This window comes from Phyllostomus discolor, chromosome 10, assembly GCF_004126475.2.
Source record: "Phyllostomus discolor isolate MPI-MPIP mPhyDis1 chromosome 10, mPhyDis1.pri.v3, whole genome shotgun sequence".
In the NCBI taxonomy this organism is placed as follows: domain Eukaryota; kingdom Metazoa; phylum Chordata; class Mammalia; order Chiroptera; family Phyllostomidae; genus Phyllostomus; species Phyllostomus discolor.
The window spans coordinates 69,863,333-69,886,203 of NC_040912.2; the positions used below are offsets into that span (position 1 = coordinate 69,863,333).

The 22,871-nt window shown below is 38.5% G+C and overlaps 1 protein-coding gene and 1 long non-coding RNA gene across 2 annotated transcripts in view; one reads left to right on the top strand and one right to left on the bottom strand.

Moving 5' to 3' along the window:
* The window catches only part of CADPS2 (calcium dependent secretion activator 2), a 575,914-nt gene that overhangs the window by 145,114 nt on the left and 407,929 nt on the right, over window positions 1-22,871 (bottom strand). The window contains 1 exon segment of the mRNA XM_028525503.2: window positions 4,273-4,374. Coding sequence (XP_028381304.1) covers window positions 4,273-4,374 — 102 coding nt within the window.
* LOC118497167 lies at window positions 15,792-20,078 on the top strand. Its single transcript, XR_004899706.1, has 2 exons — window positions 15,792-19,074; window positions 19,117-20,078. It is a non-coding gene; the product is annotated as an uncharacterized LOC118497167 (long non-coding RNA).

A 22,871-nucleotide genomic window follows, 5' to 3' on the forward strand; every position in this document is an offset into this window, starting at 1 on the left:
TACTCCCATTTTCCTATCTTCCACCCTACTTTCTGCAAGGTTTCAGTAAACTAATTTTTCAACATTGTGTATGTACTTGTGTGTCATTTGCATGTAATTTCTAAGAGCTCGTATTTGTTCCAAGTTTTTTTCCTTCTTCTTTTTGCAGCATCTTGTTTTTGTTTTATAGATACTCTTATCATCTCAAAAGTCTCCAAGGATATCAGCAATTCATTTCCACCAACCTCACCTGCTCATTTTCCTCTTCCCATATAATCTTTTTGATTTCCAAGTTGTTTTTTTATATAGTATTTATTTGTTTGGGGCTCTGTCTTCCATAGTAAGTGCTTTCCTCAAATATCTGATGACTTTGGCTGTCTGATCATTTTTAAAAGTGTGGTATTAAAAAACTGAATGGAAGCAACAGGCACCTAGCTGGGTACATGTAGACCATGGTCTTTGCTGAAGGGGAATCTGCCTGGAAGTTTCAGTGGAAGTCTGCATTGTCCAAAGCTTTAGGTCTTTTCTGTTGGGCTAGTCAGAGTCCCAGGGGAAGACATTTGTAATATGCCTGGGAGGTGTAAACCTGCCTGCCTGCCAGCATGTTGGGAGTCAAAGGTATGAGGGGCAGGAGAAGGCTGTGATTCTCAGGTTTCAGAATAAACGTTCATTTAATCTCCATGTGTCTGCATATAATCCTAACTCTAACTGTGCCTGATGTTTCCTCCCCTCCTCCACCCCAGTCCAGGTCTTCTCTAGTTTTACCCTCTCCAGGGACCTAATCAGTGGTGCTCTGGGGAGAGGGTTGGGGGTGGGGTGGGGTGGGGTGAGGGCTGGACAAGCAGCAGCCTGAGGCAGAAAAGAGATGTGGGGGGATCTAAGTGAGTTTTAAGCACGTTTATGACAAATGGTTCCTCACTCTTAATTTCTAAAAGGGCTTGATATAGGCAATTCCTAAACATTTTGGTGATTATATGGCATAAATCAGGGGGCTTCTTTGTTTTCCCTTCTGCCAGCTTATGATTAAGGGTTTTTTTTTTGGATGGCTAAATTAGATGCCATTTATCCATTTGACTTCCAAATTTCTTTTCTTCTTTTCATTGTCCATATGGGTTTGTCTTCTGAAAAATAATGTTCTGTTATTTTATTTAGGGTCTGGGATGATGCCGAGGCAGACACGCATCAATCTGCTGTCTTGAACCAGAAGTTCCTTATTTATGTTTAATTTACTTTGCCTTATTATTGTATCTGTGTCTTTGAAATGCATTTCTGGAATACAGCAGGACCTAAATAAATACACTTCTATATAAGCGTTATTAACAGTACTGTGATTACTTCTTTAGCCTGAGTTGGTAAGTAATTTATATTCTTTCTAAATTTTAACATAAGAGAGGAAGGAAGACCATTTGGTAGAATCCTGATGAAAATCCTCATGGACAATTTTTAAATTTTTGTAAATTTGCCTATGTGGACATCTAAAATTTCTTCTGTTTGTATCTTAGTCCCATTTCCTGTTATCCAATATTCTATGGGGGAAAAAAGAACTGGCAAAATTTATATAAACTCTACAAACATCAAAAGGGAATATAAAAGTCAGTTCAAAATGTCTAGACCAATTCCTTTCAGTTCTTGTCCTCAGGGCATCAAGGATATAAAAGCTAAAAAGGATTACACAGTACATCTTTACAAATTATTAAAAGAGGATGTGCATTTAGGAGAAATAGAGAACAAAACTGAGAGGCAGGGAATTAACACAATAAGTTATACGGACAACTGTCTTTCCCTGCTTCCCTGTATTTGCTGGGTGGCAGTGAGAGGGGTTGAACTCCCCTGGTGGGTGGCTCTGACTAGGCTAATCCAGTCGTGGTGGTCCCACTGCTCCTCAGTGACTGACTGAGGTATCCTCTGCACAGGTGTCCTCTGGCCACTGGGTTTGGTTTGGTTCAGGACTGGCTTGTGATCTACATATAGGGCAAATGTGAGGGGTAGTTTGCTAGGGTCTTCTGCCAAGACTTCATGATCTTAAGAGAATATCACAGAAAGAGATGGCCTCCACTGCTTCCTTTGAAAACTAGCAGGCATGGATGTGAGGCCAAGGAATACTGTGGTCTTTCCATGAATCTGGGGAAGAAGCCACCCATGAAGGAGGGTAGTTATGTGAGAATCACAAGAAAACAGAGAGCTACGGCTACTGAATTCAGCCTGTCTTGAAGTTTGCCCTACCTCAGACCAACAGGTAAGTGAGCATATACATTTATTTGTTTGAACCAGTTTGAGGTAGGACCTGTTGCTTGCAGATGAAAGCACTGATACAAATAACATAGATACTGAATTGAATGACAGGCTCTGTCTCAGTGTCAAAAAATGGATAACCATCTGTGATTGAAAAACACATACAACAAATTTTTAGTCTTTTAAGCAAAACAATTCTCCAGTGTGAGAATGCCCCATGCACTGCATTCCTAAACCAGGCACTAAATAACTGTCCCTGTACCTGGTTACTGTGACAGTGACAATCCTCCCTCCCTCACTTACCTTAAGGTGGTAGTACCAGCTCCAGCTTAAATCACTAATGTAGGGAAACAGACGCACTGCATAACCTTTGAGCATTTCTTCCTTCAAGATTATTTAAAAATCACAGAGTCTAAGCTTTTCATATTACCAATAAGGAAACTGAGGCCCAGAGCAGCTAGGACTACACCATTCAAATGATTAAATGACAGTATTTTCAAACTGTTAAGGGGAAATAATAACTGAGTTTTATTTTTTTAGTATGTTCACAGGGAATGATTCCAAATCATATACCTTCGATACGGCAGGCATGCTGCAAGATGCAGTATGTGGACACGGCAACATTTTATAGGATCTGATGATGAGAATGATAGGAAAGGGAATGCACTGACATATTTCTCTCTTTAACCATTAGGTTCTGTGGAGCTAAATATAATCAGGGAAAAGAGATATGAGGGGGCACCCAAAAAACCCTGGAAATATCTTCTGGAGGGCAGGCCCCTTGTAGTATGGCTTCCCCCACTAGGTGAGTTTTCTAGGAACCCATCTGTGTCAGTGTACCAGCTGGCGTTGTTGTTAGAGGCTGTGCTTGGCTTTGGTGAATTTTTTTGAAGACTCAAAGTGTTTGCCCATTTCATGATGGGTGATTTGTGAGCACACCTGCATATACCACAGTGAGGGTTCAGCACTTTTTGACCAAAAATGGCATGATCCCCATGCCCCACCCTCCCTATTCACCTGATCTCATACCAAGCAACTTTATTTTTGTTTTTCCAATGAAACAAATCTTCCAAAGGAAATATTTTGCTGATGTGGAAGAGGTGAAACAAAAAATGTCAGAAGCACTAAAAGACACCAAAATCAACAAGTTTAAAAATTGTTTTGAGCAGTGGAAAAAACATCTCAACAGGTGTACAGCATTAATTGGAGAGTACTTTGAATATGACTGAAGTTTAAACAGTAAGATCACACAATTTTGTATAAGTAAATTCCTTTTTTGGGGTCACCCCTCACATTATCAAGATATTTATCTTTCACTCTACAAATGTATCAATAGATAATTTTCTGAGCAAGGAAGTGTGCTGGGAATTGTGGTCCTTGTTTTCACAGAATGTAGATTTTAAAAAATAAATAATGATTAAAGAAATGTATATTATACCCTGGATAAGTGGCTCAGTTGGCTGGAGCATCATTCAGACATCAAAAGGTTGCAAGTTTGATCCCCAGTCAGAGCACATGCCTAGGTCACAGGTTCGATCCAGACTGGGACATGTATAGGAGGCAACCAATTGATGGTTCTCTCTCCCTCTCTTCCCCTCTCTCTCTAAATCAATAAACAGCCTCAGATGAGGATAAAAAAAAATAAAAAGAAATGTGTATCATAACCATGTGATAAATGCAGAGTACAGGTAATACTTTAGTTTTTCTCCTCTGCTGGAATAACTAAGAAAGGTTCTGCTGTGAAGGGGGGATGGGAAAGTCTCCTTGCCTGGTGATAACACAGAGAGAGGGAGGAACAGCCACAGAGAGAAGGCAAAGAGCCTATGCAATGAGGAGAAATGCACACAGCAAGCAAGAGGTACAGTGGAGAGGATATTGCAGGGACAGGGGGCTATGTAAGTGATCAGCGAAACTGGATGGCAGGCAGAGAAGCAGATTGCAGGCTGCTGAGAGGTGGAGAGGCTGCTACCAATTGTTGAGTAGTCACAGAAGGGCATTTGTAAGGGATCAGAAGGGTTGAGTCAAGAAGCAAATACTTGTATTAATTAAGAGAGTATATACCTGAAATGGCTTATCTGATTTTCTAAAAGGAAAGACAGTCTCTCTTTTATCTCCTCAAATCTCTCTTTTTCTTCCACGGAAACTGTTCCGATTCCATCAGGTCTGAAAAACAACCAGAATCAGTAATTTATATTGATAGAACATTTACTTTTAAATATTTTATAGCTCTATTTATACATACATATATTTCCCTGAAAAATCCAAATAATTACAGAAAATGTGAATAGGTCTATAGTATACATATAATTGTGTCCACAGTGAAAATTCATTGGAGATATTTGTAGCTTTCTGCTTCATAATTTGACCCAGAATAAATGGAATTGTTCTCTTTTAGATAGCCTTCAAGGTAAAGGATTACAATAAATATTTTTCAGATCTACAGAAGACAATGACTAGTCCTTGAGAACAACAGTGAAAAGTGTTTTATAGCGGTATCAAATATTTGCCTCATTAAATGAATATCCCTTGAATGGAAATATTTTAAAAAATACTGAATGCAAGCTAAAATGTCTTAACTGCTTCTCTTCCAAATTAGGCTAATGTAAAATAGGGGATTTAATTTTAATTCTTGAAAGCAACATTGCCATTTTGGTTCAGATACAAGTAATGGTTTACTCTTTCACTTTTTTATTTGTTTAAATTTGTGGCCATATAAATAAGAATAAATATTTGAATAAAAAAATACAGAGAGGCTAACAGGGGACTTCTAGCCAAGATGGAGTCATAAGTAGATACACTTTGCCTCCTCTCACAAGGACCAAAAAAAGGACAACAACACATTTAAAAACAAAAAATAACCAGAACTGCCAGAAAATCAAACTATGGAAGTCTGACAACCAAGGAGTTAAAGAAGAAACATTCATCCAAACTGGTAGGAGGGGCAGATACAGGCAGCAGGGGTACAGAGGACTTGGGGCAAAGTGGCGGCTTGAGGACCAGGGCAGGCAAGACAGTGGCTAGTGGAGCAGACAGTTCCATACTTGTGTGAGGATGAACCAGGAGGAACAGCTTGGCAGCCAGACAGACCTTGCAACCCAGGGTTCCAATGCAGGGAAGTAAAGCCTCAAAACCTCTGATTGAAAACACCTATGCAGGCTGAGGTGCGAGGAAAAACTCCCAGCCTCACAGAAAAGTTCCTTGGAGAGACCCACAGAGTCCTAAAATGTACACAAACCCACCCATCCAGGAATCACCACCAGAAGGGCCCAATTTGTTTGTGGGTAGCACAGGAAGTGACTGAAGTCTGGCAGAAAGCTGAGCAAGCAGAATTGTTCCTTCTCAGGTCCCTCCCCTACATACACCCTCACAATGCAGCAATGTGGGTTGCCCCACCCTGGTGAACACCTAAGGCTCTCCCACTTACAATGTTAACAGGTCTACTGAAACAAAAAAATAATATGGCCCAAATGAAAGAACAGATCAAAGCTCCAGAAAAAAAATACAAGTAAGCGATGAAGAGGTAGCCAACCTATCAGAAGCACAGTTCAAAACACAGGTAATCAGGATGTTCATAGAAATGGTTGAATGTGGTTGCAAAGTAGAAAAAAAGGGAAGGCTATGAAAAGTGAAATGAAGGAAAATGTACAGGGAACCAACAGTGATGGGAAGGAAACCGGGACTCAGATCAATGGTTTAGAACAGGAGGAAGAAATAAACATTCAACCAGAACAGAATGAAGAAACAAGAATTCAAAAAAAAAAATGAGCAGAGTCTTAGGAACCTCCAGGACTACTTTAAATGTTCCAACATCCAAATTGTAGGGGTGCCAGAAGGAGAAGAGGAGGAGCAAGAAATTGAAAACATAATGAAGGAGAACTTCCCTAATCTGGCAAAGGAAATAAATAGACTTCCAGGAAGCCCAGGAAGCTCAGAGAGTCCCAAAGAAGTTGGACCTAAGGAAGCACACACCAAGGCACATCAGAATTACATTACCCAAGATTAAAGAGAAGGAGAGAATCTTAATAGTAGCAAGAGAAAAGGAGACAGTTACTTACAAAGGAGTTCCCATAAGACTATCAGATGATTTCTCAAAAGAAACCTTATAGGCAAGAAGGGGCTGGAAAAAAGCATTCTAAGTCATGAAAGGCAAGGACCTATATCTAAGATTAGTCTCTCCAGCAAAGCTATCATTTAGAATGGAAGGGCAGATAAAGTGCTTCCCAGATAAGGTGATGTTAAAGGAGTTCATCATCATCAAGTACTTATTATATGAAATGTTAAAGGAACTTACAAAGAAAAACAAGAAGATGAAAACTATGAAAAGTCAAATGACAACAAACTCACAACTATCAACAGCTGAACCTAGGAAAACAAAAACAATAATGAACTAAGCAAACAACTAGAACAGGAACAGAATCACAGAAATGGAGATCACATGGAGGGTTATCAGTGGGGAGAGGGAGAGGTGATAATGGGGGAAAATGTGCAGGGAATAAGAAGCATAAATGGTAGGTACAAAATAGACAGGGGAAGTTAAGAATAGTATGGGAAATGTAGAAGCCAAAGAATTTATATGTACAACCCATGGACATGAACTAAGGTGGGGGAATGCTGATGGAAGGGGTATTGCAGGACAGAGCAGAATACAGGAGAGAAATAAATGGGACAACTATAACAGCATTATCAGCAAAATATATTTTAAAAAGCATACAGACAGCAAAGATCAACTATGTTTCAAGATTTTCATGCTAAACCAAATATTCCTATGGAATCAATGTGAATTTTCATTAGGACCTTTAAAAGTAGCTATAAAGATGAAACAAATCTTCTTTTACTAAGATTAAGGTATCAAATATAATATATATTTAATAATGGGGATTTAGAATTTTACATATCTTGTGGTATAGCATTCATCTAAAATTCTGAAAATATAAAATTTAACTGTGTTTAACCCAGAGAAAAAGGTATATTTTCATATTCATTTCAAAATCTATATATCTCAAGAAAATATATCTTTTTGCATTTGATAGTTAACACCAGTCATTTCTTCCCCTATTAGCTCATTTTTCTAAAACAAATATATATATATTTCCTCACCCGAGGACATTTTTCCATTGCTTTTGGAGAGAAAAGAAGGGAGAGAGAGAAACACTGATGAGAGAGAGATGCATCAATGGTTGCCTCCCATATGCGTCCGGACCAGAGCTCAAACTGGCAACTCCTTGGTTACAGGATGACACTCCACCCAACTGAGACACATCAGCCAGGGACAAAGATTGTATTTTAATTCCCAAAAGATGTATGCATTTCATTCCAACTTACTTAATGGTTTTTAATGTTTTTTTTTTAAGTAAAAACAAGTACTATGAAAAGCCAAAAAAAACCACCCCAAAGCTCAAATTAAAATAACTTTCCAGTAAGATTTTTGACATTCCCAGTTTTTTAAAATAAATATATACGTATATGTACACCTATGATACTTGTAAACTAGTCAATTAGGAAAAAAGCAATTAAATGTTAAGGTTATACCTGAATCTCATTGACATAAAGACCTTTTATTTGTATCAAAGCATCATTTGAGTTTCCAGTTTTTTTCTAATATAGAATAATTTATTTTAGAAATTCATATGCTGCTAGAATTTATGCTTTGGGAATATTTCTTACAATTATATTTTGCTCCTAAATAGGGAAAGAACAATAATTTAACTACTTAATCAGAATAATACATCATATTTTTTTCCATCAGAATGCATTTGAATGTTAACTACAGGAAAAACTAGTGGCAAAATATTGGTCTTTCTAATATTTAGAGGAAGAAAAGAAAGTGTTACCCATAAGGTATAAAACAATGAAATATGAGCAAGCTCCAATGTTTTATAATAATTGAGTAATGGATTTCTTTCACATATTACTTCAGAGCCAATTCTCATTGAGCAAATGATAGAACAAAACCCAGACTGTGTCCTATGAATGAATGCATATTGGCAATGATCACAAAAGTTCAACTGGACAGTTCTACACAATCATCCACTCGGAATTGGGGCATTCTGACAAAAATTGTAGCTACATTATATTATATAGTCAATAGCAATAAAAACTCACATCACAAAGTTGAAGGTGGTTGCTTCACTAAATTCACCCACGCAAACTTGATGGAAAAGAGCAAAGAACTCATTCTGATAATGGCCATGCCCTTTGGCTTTGCTCTCTGACAGGTGCCCCATGGTTATATTTGAGTGAATTTTAGTGTTTGCTTCAACTGTCACTACAGTAACAGAGCAAGTCGTCCTGTCATTTTAAACTTCCCTGGGTTCATTGACTACCTATGGAACACAGCCAGTGGTTCAGGCAATGAAAAATGAGAATGGTAACATCAGGGGAACATCATTCATATCACTCTTCACTAAGATTAACCTATTAGACACAGTGAAGGGTGACCATTTCACTGGTGCATTACTAAATTTTGTACACACCTGACAGGTTAAATAGAATATTTAATATTTTGGAATTGCTCTTATTCACATGTTCTTATTTTATTGTAGATATAAGACCACGTACTGAATATTAGGTATATGAAGTGGCATTCTGTATCAAAATTATTGTAAGTGGCAACTTTGTTGCAGTCAAGCCTAAAGGTAAAAGCTCTTTCTAAAATCATTCTTCCTAATAAATGCAAATATTTCCTATCTCATCAATATATTCCTGTTATGGTCATTATTAAAACAAGCATCACAATTATCAATTACAAACTGTTAAATATGTGCCTGGTACTGTGCTGTTTCATGTGTGTGGCAACATGAGATGCTCATAGCAACCCTTTCTCTAGTATCCAAGGAAGGAGGCTGCTAGCGTTCAAAAAGGTTAGGCTGCCCCCCAAATGCCACACAGCTGGTAAGTGCTGGAGCTTGAATTTTTGCATTCCAAAGCCAATGCCCTATTTTCTTTCCCCTGTTTTTCACAGAAAATAATAAAGAACAGTTTTTTAAAATCCTATTAGAAAATGGGAGCTTTATCTGAGAAGCAATAATGGTGGAACTATTTTTAAATACATGTACTTCAGACATTTTCTATGTTACTTGTACTATAATAAAAAGAACTTAAAAACCAATAAAATTTAAAATGTTACCTACCATTGAATCAGTGAGTCAAAAAAGACCTTAAGGAGAGGTGCAGAGAGATCTGGAGAGGCATGGAGACACAGAGAAGCACGGAGAGGTGTGGAGGCATGGGATACATGGTCCCACAGCCACATGTGGTAGGTAAGAATCAGTAGGGATATCTCAGAGGTGAGGCATCCCAGCCCCAGACCAGAAGACCCAGCCCAGGGTTCCAGTACCAGGAAGATAAGTCCCCATAACTTCTGGCAGTAAAAACCAGTGGGGGTTGGGGCAATGGAAGACACTGCAGGATTCTCAGGAGTCTGCTCTTACAGGGCATGCAACAGGTGCCCTTAGGACTCACGCAGACTCACCCCTATGGGATTCAGCACCAGGGCAACATCTGGAAGGGCACCAGTGGCATACAGGGAGGAATTGAAGTGTCTGGCAATAGGGTGAGTGCTGGGAAACAGCTTCTTCCTGGACAAAACTCCAGAGGCCAGACAGTGGTACTGTCCCCTCTCCAAACCCTCCCTGACACAGAGCCACAGAGCACTGTGGTCCATACAACTTACAGGTTGTTGCATTTTTCTACAATAGGCCATGCTACTAAGAACAGGAGTCAAAGCAACTCTACCCAATGCCCAGAAACAAACACAAGGAGGCTGCCAAAATGAGGAAACAAAGGAATATTGCCCAATTGAAAGAACAGAACAAAAATCTAGAAAAACAACTAAATGAAATGGAGATAAGTAATCTATCAGATACAGAATTCAAAACACCAGTTACCAGGATGCTCAAGGAACTCATTGGGTACTTCAACAGCATAAAAATGACCCAGACAGAAATGATGGTTACATTAAGCAAAATAAAGAAAAATCAATAGGGAACCAAAGGTTGGGGGGATGAAGCTGAGAATCAAATCAACGATTTGGAACAAAAGGAAGAAAAAAGCATTCAATCAGAATAGCAAGAAGAAAAAAATTCAAAAAAAAATGAGGATAAGTTCTGGCACATCTTCAAACATACCAACATCCAAATCATAGAGGGGCCAGAAGGGCAAGAGGAAGAGCAAGAAACTGAAAACTTATCTGAAAAAAATAATGAAAGAAAACTTTCCTAAGTTGGTGAAGGAAACAGACATACAAGTCCAGGAAGCACAGAGAGTCCCAAACAAGATGAACCTAAGGAGGACCACACCAAGACACATCATAATTAAAATGCTAAAGATTAAAGATAAAAGAGAATCTTAAAAGCAGATAGTTACCTACACAGGAGTTCCCATAAGACTGTCAGTTAATTTTTTCAAAAGAAACTTGGCAGGTTAAAAGGGACTGGAAAGTATTCAAAGTGATTAAAAGCAAGGACCTACAACCTAGATTACTCTATCCAGCAAAGCTATCTTTTAGAATCGAAGGGCAGACAAAGTGATTTCCAGACAAGGTAAAACTAAAGGAGTTCACCATCACCAAGTCCTTATTATATGAGGTACAAAAGGGAATTATATAAGAAAAAGAAGATCAAAACTATGAACACTGAAATGGTACCAAATTCACAACTACCAACAACTGAATCTAAAAAACAAACTAAGCAAACAAGCAGAACAGAAACAAAATTATAGACATGGAGATCATCTGGAGAGTTATCAGTTGGGTATGGGAAGGGGGAGAATGGGGGAAAAAGCACAGGGATTAGAAGTACAAATTGGTAGGTACAAAATAGACAGGGTGATGTTAGGAACAGTATAGGAAATAGAGTAGCCAAAGAAATTGTATGCATGATCCATGGACATGAACTAAGGGGGGGGCGGGACTGCTGGAAGGAATGGCACTAATGGGTGAAGAGGGGCATAAGGGAAAAATCGGGACAACTGTAATAGCATAATCAATAAAATATATTTTTAAAAAGAAAGTCCTATAATGTGCTCTTTCATTCACTACAGAATATGTACTTGCAGAAGCCTTGAGAAGAACTTAAACTAGTTATATTTTATGAATGTCTATTGAGTAGACTCAAGGTAATAAGAATTTTAACCTTAATAAGAATTTATAAGAACTTTATAAACTCATTATACTTTTTAAAAAATATACTTTACTGAATATGCCATTATAGTTGTCCCATTTTTCTCTCCCCTTTATTCCCTCTCTGCCCTGTACATCCCACCCCCTCCCACCATCATTCCCCACCTTAGTTCATGTCCATGGGTTATATATATAAGTTCTTTGGCTTCTCCATTTCCCATTTTATACTTTTAAAAAATATATATTTTTGTTGGGAACCCCCTGACTGGTATCAGAAACTGAAACCCCCGCCTAGGCTAAGGCTAAGGGAACGCCCTTGGAACCGTAAGCCAGCAAGGAGACAAGGGCTTGTCTCTCTGGCAGGAATGCTGCTTCTGCTGCTTTATTCATAACTGGACCCCAAAAAGCTTGGTCGGTTAGCCAAAGACGGGTAAGATTCCCCATGGGGAGAATGACCTAGGCCAGGCGCGATCACTTTGGGAGGCCCCCCAAAAGAAGGACTTTGGGGGCTGCAGCAAAAGAGGGTGACAGACCCTCGCTCCTCGGCTTTGACATAGCCTGAGTTCTCATTGTCTGGGAGAAAATCTCCTTATTGCCTTAGTTCCCGTGCTAAGCCTGAAACAATGACAGGGTGGTGCAGCTCTGTGCTGAAGGGGCGGATTCCCCGGGTGATCATGCCTAAGAAAGAACATGTAAATTACTGTGAAACCTTCTTTGTTTAGAATGCTCTCAGTTGAATGAGAAGGGTCCAAGGAGGAAGTTTGTTCCTCAAAGTCTTACAGCTCTTTGACCCCGACTCAAAATAGACCGGTAGAGTTTCTTGTTTTCTATAGTTCCTTACTTCCCCCTGATAAGTACTGTACTTTACCTGAATTATTATGCAAAATGAGCCCAATAAAAACAGGTATGAACGGTAAATCAGGGCCCTCCCCACTAGGGGGGGTGGCCATTTCGTTCCTACTTCCCCACAGAAACTAGTTTGTCTCTGTGCATGTGTGTTTTGTTTCTCGCGTGTTTTTCGGAGAGCCATCCATAGCATTCCGTGGTCACTGCTGGCCGGTGACCCACGCGCAACATATTTTATTGATTATGTTATTACAGTTGTCCCATTTTCCCCCTTTATTTCATAGGCCAGCACTCAATCTATTGAGTCACACTATCCAGGGCCCATAATCTCCCCTTTATTCTCCTCCTCACCGCACCCCCACTCCCACCTGCATTCCCCCTTTAGCTCATGTCCATGGGTTGCACATATAAATTCTTTGGCTTCTACATTTCCCATACTATTCTTAACTTCCCCCTGTCTATTTTGTACCCATATGATCTCACCTTTAACTGGAACACAATCAACAAAAGAAAAAAGCAAACAAAATATAACCAGAGTCACTGAAATTAAGAACAATCTAACAATAGCCAGAGGAGAGCGGGGAGGGCACAATGGGGAGAAGGGTTTTCAGCAACTGCTATGAAAGACAAGAGGACAAAACCTAGGGGGAGGGTGGGAGCAATGGAGGAAAGTGGGTTTGGCTCCGGTGGGGATGGGGGGTAAATGCAGACAATTGTAATTGAACAACAGTAAAATAACTTAAAAAAACAGTGTTCTATGAAAGAAGCTCAAGACATGTACAAACTATAAAACACAGCATAATAGTAGATACATATCTTTTAATTATAGATATTGTCAAATAAGTTATGATGTAGAACTTCCTTCTGGTATTACAGAAGCAATTAAACACCAATTCAGTTGTGTCTATATTATATTTCAAAGATTGTTAAAAAACAGACTTTGAACAACAGAATGTTCTGCCAGTGATGCTTAAAAGTCTGATTTTACATCTGCCTATGGGTCACATTCTGTTTTAAGAGAAACTGTCACTTGTGCGTGTGCACACACATTCACGGCATCTGTTTTCAGAGCCACATTCATCCAAAAAATAGTTCCCCCATACAGTGAGGACTATACAAATTAATTTCATCAAATTCCTCCAGGAACTAAAGTATTTTATAATTTGTACTATTCATTAACCTGACAGATTAGTCATTTTAAAATAAACAGAATCCTTCAGGTATACTGGACATCTCATCACGATTACCAATCCCTTGTGTAATGAGTGCCACAGAAACTCTAAATTGAGAAAGATTTTTTTAAAACACAAAGTGGAATAATGGAAGTGGAATAAACAGTGTAACTGATCCATTTACTATGTGTCTCCTATAGCTTTTGGGGTAGTTCAGATAAGAAATTAGTTTCTAAGAAGGTAGAGGATGATTAGACTATAGCACAAGAAAGATCTCAGAGGAAAAGTGTATAAAACTGGGCTAACGAGTCAGGCATTTGAGCAGAGGCAAACTATCAATGAGGGAATCCTTCTCCATATTCAGACAGGGACAGACCTGGCAGCTTCACTTCTCTTAGTTGAACAGTTTACAGTTCATGCATTTTATAGTCCTTTTTTTTTCAGTCTAAGACAAAATCCCAGAGACTCGTAAGTCCAGTAAAAACTAATTTTGGCAAGTTTAATAACCATATTCTTTGGGTAAATTTGAATAAAGAAGAGCTACTGGCTGTTAACGTGTTTTCAGAAACAATGGCCCTGTGATAAAATCCAACTCAAATAGAAGGGTGAAACCACCCAAGTTTTTGAACAATGCAAACTGTAAGATCTTCTTGGAGGCTCACGGAAGAAACAAGAGTCTGAGAAGCATGGCAGTAAAGACACCTGTCTACCTTTGTTTAAATAGCACCTCCCAAAAGTATTTAGTCATGGGGTGTTTCCCCAATTCCCACTTAAACAGCATTATTTAGTGCTGACAAGCATTTATTATTTAATGAAAACTGTAACATCTATGGTTATTTTCTCAATCACTTTCACCAGCTGATCACTTTCTAGATATTTAAGGGGTAAATATGTCTTGGTCTTTGTCATCTCTAGGAGCCTGAATACCATCTCTAGGAAGCTTGTGGGTTGAATACATATGCCGGGAGTGAAAACTGTAGAGGCAAGTCTGGTAAATCAATGACAGGTTTCGTTCACCCTCCTCCATCTCCACCTCCCTCTCCAACTCATCAGGTAAATGTGTTTGTCCTGGCAGTTTGGTGGTTTTTGGCAAAAGGCATTTTGCAAGCCAGCAAAATGACAAAGTTTATGGTGCTTTGTGATTCTTTTAGGCTTCTTTTCACCTGCCCTCTCCTATAAGGGATGGATGATATCTTAGCTTCCTCTGAAGAGATGAAAAGGGGAGAGACACCTAGACAGTGGTATTTCTGAATTGTCAATTCTGCCTGTAGCACAGCAGGTAAAAGCCACTTTGCACTTCGTGTATTTCCCACCAATATCCATTTGTGAACAGAATAAAAAAGAGAAGAGGACACAGCATGAGAATAAGAAATGATGGAAGATGAGGGAGAAAACAATAATCTCTTCTTGCTTTTGTTCCCCAACCTATAATACCTCCTATTGTTTCAAACAAAATGATTATTTGGATAGTCATATATTACATAATCAGTGTCCTTTCACTTCCCATGAAATTTCCCATATCCAGAGAAGAAATTAATTTGACCCCTTTACATTCACTGAGATAGAAGAAACAACTTTTCTTTGAGAAAATATTTTTTCCTTTTGTTATTGTTGTTCAGTTATAGTTTTCCTGCCTTTTTCCTATTGCTCTCCCCCTGCCCCACACCCCACAACTCCCATGGTCAATGGGGAGAAAATATTTTTAAGACAAAATTTTAAATTCATTCTCTTTTTTTTCCAACACTCCTCCCTCCTACTCCTTATTTGGATTTCCTACTGCATTCCATTTTCTTTGTGGGTTTTTAAAGTGCAGACATTTCTATAGAGAAAGCAATGACTGACTCTATGAAGGTGTATGATTTTGGAACAGTTTTTGTATTAAGGTAATGCTACATCAAGGACAGTCATCAAGATGTTGACTGGCCTGACCTGTGACCAAACTAACCAACATTCTTGAACTAATGCAAATTAAAATCACTGCATCACACAACTCTACAATTCAAGAGAAATAAAATATCAAGAGGATTTTGTAATAAAAAGAAAGAGGATTAATGTTGGTATAGGGTGTTTTCTGTTATCAGTATTACTCTCTGCCCCATACCTAACAGTAGTAATTTTTTAAATGACATGTGTTTTTTTTAAATTAAAGGACTGTACCCACTCTGTAATGAAGATGGAGAAATTCAGAAAAAATGGAGACAAAAATTGAAATTTCCTATAAATGTCCCAACAGAAATAAATGGTAGTACCATTTTATAAATATAATTCTAGTCTTCCTATAAGTATATGGATATTATTGTATATTCTGATCCATAAGTTGATTACTTTAATAAACTATAAACATTTTTACATCATCTAAATATTCTAATACATACCTTTCATGGAGGTATATTATTTTATTAGAAATATATTATAATTTATTAACAATACTCCATTAATAAAAAATCTAGACTTTTTCCTCTTTGTTTTTCCTACCATAAATACTGTTGCAATAACAAATCATATACTATATATTTTTAAACCATTTCTAGTTGTTTCCTTGGGGTAAATTTCTGGAAGTATATTGCTAGGTTAAATGGTGCTATGGGTTGAATTGTGTCCCACCCCTTCAAATTCATGTGTTGAAGTCCTAACTGCCAATATGACTGCATTTGAAGATAAGGTTTTCAGGAGATAGCTAAGGTCAAATGAGGCCAAAAGGGTGGGAACCCAATCTCATAGGACTAGTGGTCTTATAAAAGAAGGAAGAGTGAGATCTCATTCTGTAATGTGAGGACACAGAAAGAAGACAATTGCCTGCAAGCCAGGAAGATGGTCCTCCTCAGAACCTGACCATGCTGGCGCCCTCATCCCAGGGCTCCAGTCTCCAGAACCTCAGGAATATAGACCCCTGCTGTCTAAACCACCCAGTCTATGATACTTTGTTATGGCAGTCCAAGATAAGACAAGTGGAATGGTATTTTGGGGCATGATACATATTGCACTTATCACCTTACTCTTACCCATGGCACATGGAATTATTAATTTTCCTGTAACTTTACCAACTGTGTTCTTTATCATTTGTTATAATCATATTAGATATTATATATAAGAAGAGTATTTCATTGTCTTAATACATAAATTTCTATGGTGTAAAATGACACAGTCTTGCTGGTTATACAGTATCTTTCTGTGGGCCATAAAATCCATTGCATTTGATTAAGAATACTTAATTGTGAAGTCTACTTATGAAGTGTCCCAACATGTCTCCTACAGAATTTGTAAACGCATGGCCAATGTTATTCATTTGCTTACTCAACAAGTATTTATTGAGAACCTAGCCAGGTCCTGAGGATACAATATAACAACAACAGAAAAGATCCCTGCCCTGATAAGAGTTTATAGTAGGGAAAGGCATAAAAAAGAAAAATCAGACAGTAAGTGTACAATTACATTTAAGAAGGGTAAAAGTACACAGACATGATGCAATTTAGATTTCAGGGAATGAGTCAATTTGGGAATGATACTTAAGTGAGATGTGATGGATGAGCAGCAGTTATCAGAGGGGTTATAGGAGGTTCTCCAGAGAGATGTCTAATTTTTTCAAAATGCAAATTTCATTATGTGACTTCTGTTGCTAATACAGTAAACTTACTTGTTACTCTCCAAATCCCTCTTCACTATAAAACACCTAGACACTGAATAAATTATAATAGGCACACTGTTAAATGTTGTGCTATACTTATAAAAAAGTAAAAAAAAATATTCAAAGGGCAGGAAAACAAAAAAAATGAATCAGGAGCTGAAACCAAAGAGGGAGTGAAAGTCAACACCAGGCTGCGCTGGAAGCATATGTTGATACCAGGGACACTTCGCAGTTATGCTCAAGGGAATCAGCCACAGGGTCAAACACCTAATGTGCACAGGCCACTGAACCCCAGATGTCTGTAAAAAATAGGACTCTTGCATAGGCTATATGATCAGTGAAAGGATGGTCTGGAAAGAATCAATAATCTTGCCATGTGGAGCCAAAACATCAATAGACTGGGTGAAAAAGAGTCTTTCCAGAGAATATGCACCATAGGCCTGACCTCATTGTATTGGGTACTACTTGTGCAGTCAAGGAATCTCCAGGATGAGAAAACAGAGTAGCTCTAGTAGCACTCCTGTCACCATGTGAAAGCAAAAGCAAATCTTCTTTAGAGGAAAACACTAAAATACAAGAACACAAAAAAGCTAAAAGTATGAATAAACATGTATCAGACAAATACTCACCAAAAGGATAACATTAATAACTATCTAAATAAACTTTAATGCAAAATGCACTATTAGCTATAGGGAGTCAGAGATTCTGGCAGAAGCAGAAGGAAGAAAGCCCCACGGCAGGGCAGCTTCACGTCCACCCTGGTCGGAATCCCACAGATCAAACAGGAAAACAACTAAGAAGAATTTAGAGGCTGTGAACCACACAACTCCTGCTTGCCCTACCAAGCCACAGAGTATGCTTATTTTTTCAAGAGACACAAAACATTTACAATATTTGACAAATGCTTTGCCATGAAGTCTCAGCAAGTTACGAAGGATCATCAGTATAACACAGATTACATTCTATGAACAGAATGAAGTTAGGTTAAAGATCAGTTCTCAAGGGGAAAAAAACCCAGAAAAGCTTCACTCTCTTAGAAATTTAAAAATGTATTTATAAATAGCTCTATGTCTAAAAAAATTATACTAAAAAGTTACAATTACTTAGAGTGAATTTTAGTAAAATACCACATACCAAATTTCTGTATGTAGTAAAAGCAGTAATTAGTGGGTACCAATAACCCTAAGTGCTTATGTATTAAAAGAAGAAAAGCTAACTAATAATGTCAACTTAAGGAAGTCAGCAAAAAGTAACCCAAGAAAGTAGAAGAAAGGAATAATCAAATTAAATATTTAATGCAATGGTTGACACAAAACGGGGTACACAGGGAAACTTCTAGGGTGATGGGACTGTTCAGAATGACACCAGCATGGTGAATACATGTCTCTGTTGAAATCCATAGAACTATAAGAACTGGATGGCACAGAACAGGAGCTTTATGGAACACCTTAAAGGAAACAAACAACACTATATCGACCGGGATGTTGAGGAGTATCAGGACGGACTGCATGTTGTCAAAAATGACACTGATTGCACTGTAAGACAGAACCTCACTAAAGAGATTGGTGCCGGGGGGCGGGGGAGAAGCTGTCCTACTCGACTTTGGAAAACAGTGTTTTGAGAGGAAACTGTAAGGCTAATGACTGAGAGACCTGTGCCCAAACACTGAACTCTAAGTAAAGAGATGGTGGCTGAGGGTAGCCAGGCTTCTCACTATGGAATAGAGAAGTTACTGATGAGCAAGAAAGGAAGGCTAACATGAGCTTGGTGGCACTGGGCCAGAGTTGGAGCCGTCAGGATGAGCTCATGGGTTAGTACACATGCATATTGCCTAGCTCTGTCCAGTGAAAGGGCCTGCAAGCAACGACAACCCAGTAGCAATAAGCATATCCATCATCATGATCTTGGTTTCTAAATACCATTCTCTAATAAGAGGAATTAGAACTTTTTGGAGAAATGGCTGATTCCAGGGCTGATGCAGGGAAAATACAAAATAAGATTGAGCATGTTTTACTACAAGAAAGAAAGAAAAGTGCTAATGCCCCCTACCCACCCTCAAAGCATGGGGCACATCACAGGGAATTAGTCTGAAAGAGCTGTCAGTGGCTCAAGCTACAACAATTTGAGTAAAACAGCAAATAAAGTAGTAATGGATTATAGCCCAAAGTATAAGGTAATTATATAAAAACCCATACTAACATAAATGCTTGACTAAATAAATAGGGGAAAAGAAACAAATCTTCCTTGTAGAAGAATTCCAAAGGATATATGTAGTTAGTCCTCCTACATGTATTTAATGATATGTATTGAATATATATTTAATACATACTTAATTCCTCTCTCCCCTTGAATGGGAGTTGCACCTAGTAACTTGCTTCCTAATAGTATGGAGAAAGCAAAATAGTACCTGTACAGTGCAGAAACCTGGCACACACCACCTTAACCTAGTGATCAAGGTTAACATGACCAGTGATGCCCTGTGGATAGCACTACTCCTTGAAAGAATGAAAATAAAGGGTATTGCATCTCTTCAAAATCCCATAAACCCAGTCTAAGTCATGAAAATGTCAGAAAAATCCAAATTGAGAAATGTTTGAAAAAATACTTGCCCAGTATTCCTCAAAACTGTCAAGGTCATGAAAAATAAGAAAAGGCTGAGAAACTGCCACTGATCAGAAAAAACACGGTAACAAAATGCAATGCGGTATCCCAAGTTGAATACTGGAACACAAGAAAAGGACATTAATTTAAAATATGGACTGGTGAAATCTTAATACGAATTTGTGGTTAGTCCACAGTACCGTGCCAGTGCCAGCCTCTCGGCATTGACAACTGTGCCATGGTAACGTATGATGACAACATTAGAGGAGAAAACACAAAACTCTCTGTAGTAGCTTTGCAGTTTTTCTGTAAGTCTAAAATTACTCTAAATGAAAAAGTTATTTAAAACATTAATGAACTAGAAATCAAATGAACAAGAGAGTTCAACAAAGCCGAAGTTGTTTCTTTGAAAGTTTACAATTTCTGGTAAGGTGGATTGAAGAGGAAAAGAGAAGGTAAATATAAATAATATCAGAATGAAAAAGGGGGAATATTTGCAAATAGAGCAAAAACTATATAAAGAGAACAACTTAGTATCAATGCACCTGAAAACTTAAATGAAAAGCACTATTTCCTACAAAATTCCAACCTGACAAAACTTACTCAAGAAATGGATGAAAAGCCTGAAGAATTCTTTAACTACAAAATAAACTGATGCTGTAGTTAAATATCTTTTTACACATAAGTCCCCACACCCAGATGTTGTTTTAAAATCTTTTCCCAAAGATATGTTTATTGATTTTATATACATAGAGAAAGCAGTAAAGGTGGGGGGGAGAGAGGGAGAGAGAGAGAAACAGACAAACAGACAGACAGACAGACAGACATCCATGTGAGAGATACATCGATCACTTGCCTGCCATACACACCTCAACTGGGGATCAAACCCACAGCCTTTTGGGGTACAGAATGACACTCCAACCAACTCAGCTACCCAGCCAGGGCCACCCAGATGGTTTTAAAGATGAGTTTTTGGTCAACTTAAACAAAAACAACAAGTTATTTGAATGCTATGTAGAACAAGCAGGAAAGCTACCCAAGTCATTTCATACAGCTGCAGTAGCCGGGACACAAACTTGATGAGAAGGGAAAACACCAGGCCAGACTTGAGCATCAGCACAGATCTAAAACTCCCTAAATGATGGGAAACAGTAATGGTAAATGCTACAGATGTGTTTGTGTATACACATACACATACATATACATATATAAATAACAGCTTTTTGTTTTGATTGTTTCTAAATCACAGCATTACATATGTACTATGCTCTTAAAATTTTTTATTATGCTAGCAAACTATGTGGAAATCCAAGTCAAGATCCCAAATTCTTTTCCCCTCCTAACTCTAGATGCTAAGAAGCCCTAAATGTCCCAAGTTTAAGGGGTGCAGCTCTTGTTTCTGTTCCTTGTTAACCTGATCTATATTCTAGCACATAATGAAAAATTCCCTTTGCCTTGTCTCTTCCTTAGTGATTTACCTTCAGTAGGCGCTTCTATGCATTGTTTCAGAAAAATCTAGTTGTTTGCTGTGAATGAATGGTACGAAGGGAAAACAGAGGAAACTGATTAAATGACCTTAGTAACCATTCACCAAGCTGTAGTCTGGTGACTAGCTTACCTTGCACAATGGGGTTCTTGACTCCTGTTTTAGCTGCATCTTTGCCACTCCCACATTAGGCCCACACTGTTTTTGACAACAGGAGGGAATGGGAGAAGGGGAGATCCCAATCCCAGAGCCTCACCATGGCTCTTCCTAATGATCATGGACAGTAGGTGAGGGGAGGCACCTACTCAGTGCCTTCCCAGTCTCCTCTGCCTGCTGGAGACTTGTCTAGGGGATGCTGTAGTAACAATGACACTCTCCAAGTTCCCCTTTGCACTGTTACACTTCTACAGGACAATCCCCCAAAGCTAATTTAACTACTATACTGTCCATAAACTGTCACCAACTTGAAATTTAAACAGTATCTCATCATTTACAAAGTGTTTACATAATTTATGTAGTCTGTTTAGGGGCCCTATCAGGCAGACAGCTTTAATACTCACAACAAATGGATGAGAAACAGGCTCTGACAGGACCAACTGAGGAAAATGAAGCAGCTTATAAGCAGAAGAGCCAGGACAGGAAGACAGATCGTCTGACTCCCAGCTCACAGCTATTTCCAGCGTTTCTCCCCATACCACTCACTTTTGCTCTGGTTCTGTCTGTATTTTGTTTTGAAAGGCATGGTTATCTTGCTTGAGTACTGAACTTGAGGTTGGATGAAGGCAGATGTAACTGCTGGAAAAGTTTGAGGCAGATCTGGAGTTTCTCTATAGCTTCTGATAGATTCAAAAAAGAACGCTCCATGCAGATATTAAAGACGCTCATTGATAACCACCCTTCAACCTTTGCACATGTACTGTGCAGAAGGAAATCGGTCCCATTTGCCACATGACAGGAGGGTAACTTTGCTTTGATATTTGATGTGATTGCATGACTGTCCCAGAAGTGAGTCTCCAGATTCAGAATTTCTATGGCATGTATACTTCATTTCTCTAAGCCATATATCCAAGACTAGAATAAGGAGTGGTAATGAAAAATCTTAATGATCTATTTGACATAATTATCTATGATTTTACTAAAATATGCATCATTGTCTCTAACATTAGGGGCAGGAAGATGAAGCATAATTTCAGAGGTGACAGGTAAGAGGAAAGGTTATCATCTGTGGGGACAGAGGTATCGTGATATGATTTGACTGGTGCCCATAATAGCTGCCTACCACTCTGCGATATGATCTGGAATCCATAGAAATAGGGATTACTTTATATATCAACTACAGTCATGTTGCACTGCTGCACCTTGTACTCAAAAGCTAGCACATCTGAGCTGGCCTGTCAGCTGTGTAGCAGCTCTGGGATGGCCCTCCTGAACCATCGAAGAGTCAGAGAATACACTGCAAATTCTATATTACATTGAAACATAAAAGCCATTTTGTGTTGCTGCTTTAGTTTCTCCACCCTCAGCCTGACTTAGAAAACCAAGATGTATAACCACACATATCAGCCTAGAACTTTGCCCTACAATGCATTGTCTCAGAAAGTCTCTTTTCTCTTTCCTGTCGGTCCTTAGCGGCGCTGTTGCCAGGTGAGTGGCTGTGTTATTCACAGATGTCGGTGGCTATCATCCCGCAGAAGTGTGTCTGTTTCTGTCCTTGACTCATTTTTTCTTTCTCCCTTTCTTTTTTTTCTCTCTTTCTCAGTCTTAGTACCAGCCAGACCTTTTCTGTTTAACTCTATTCTTTTATCCCTGAAA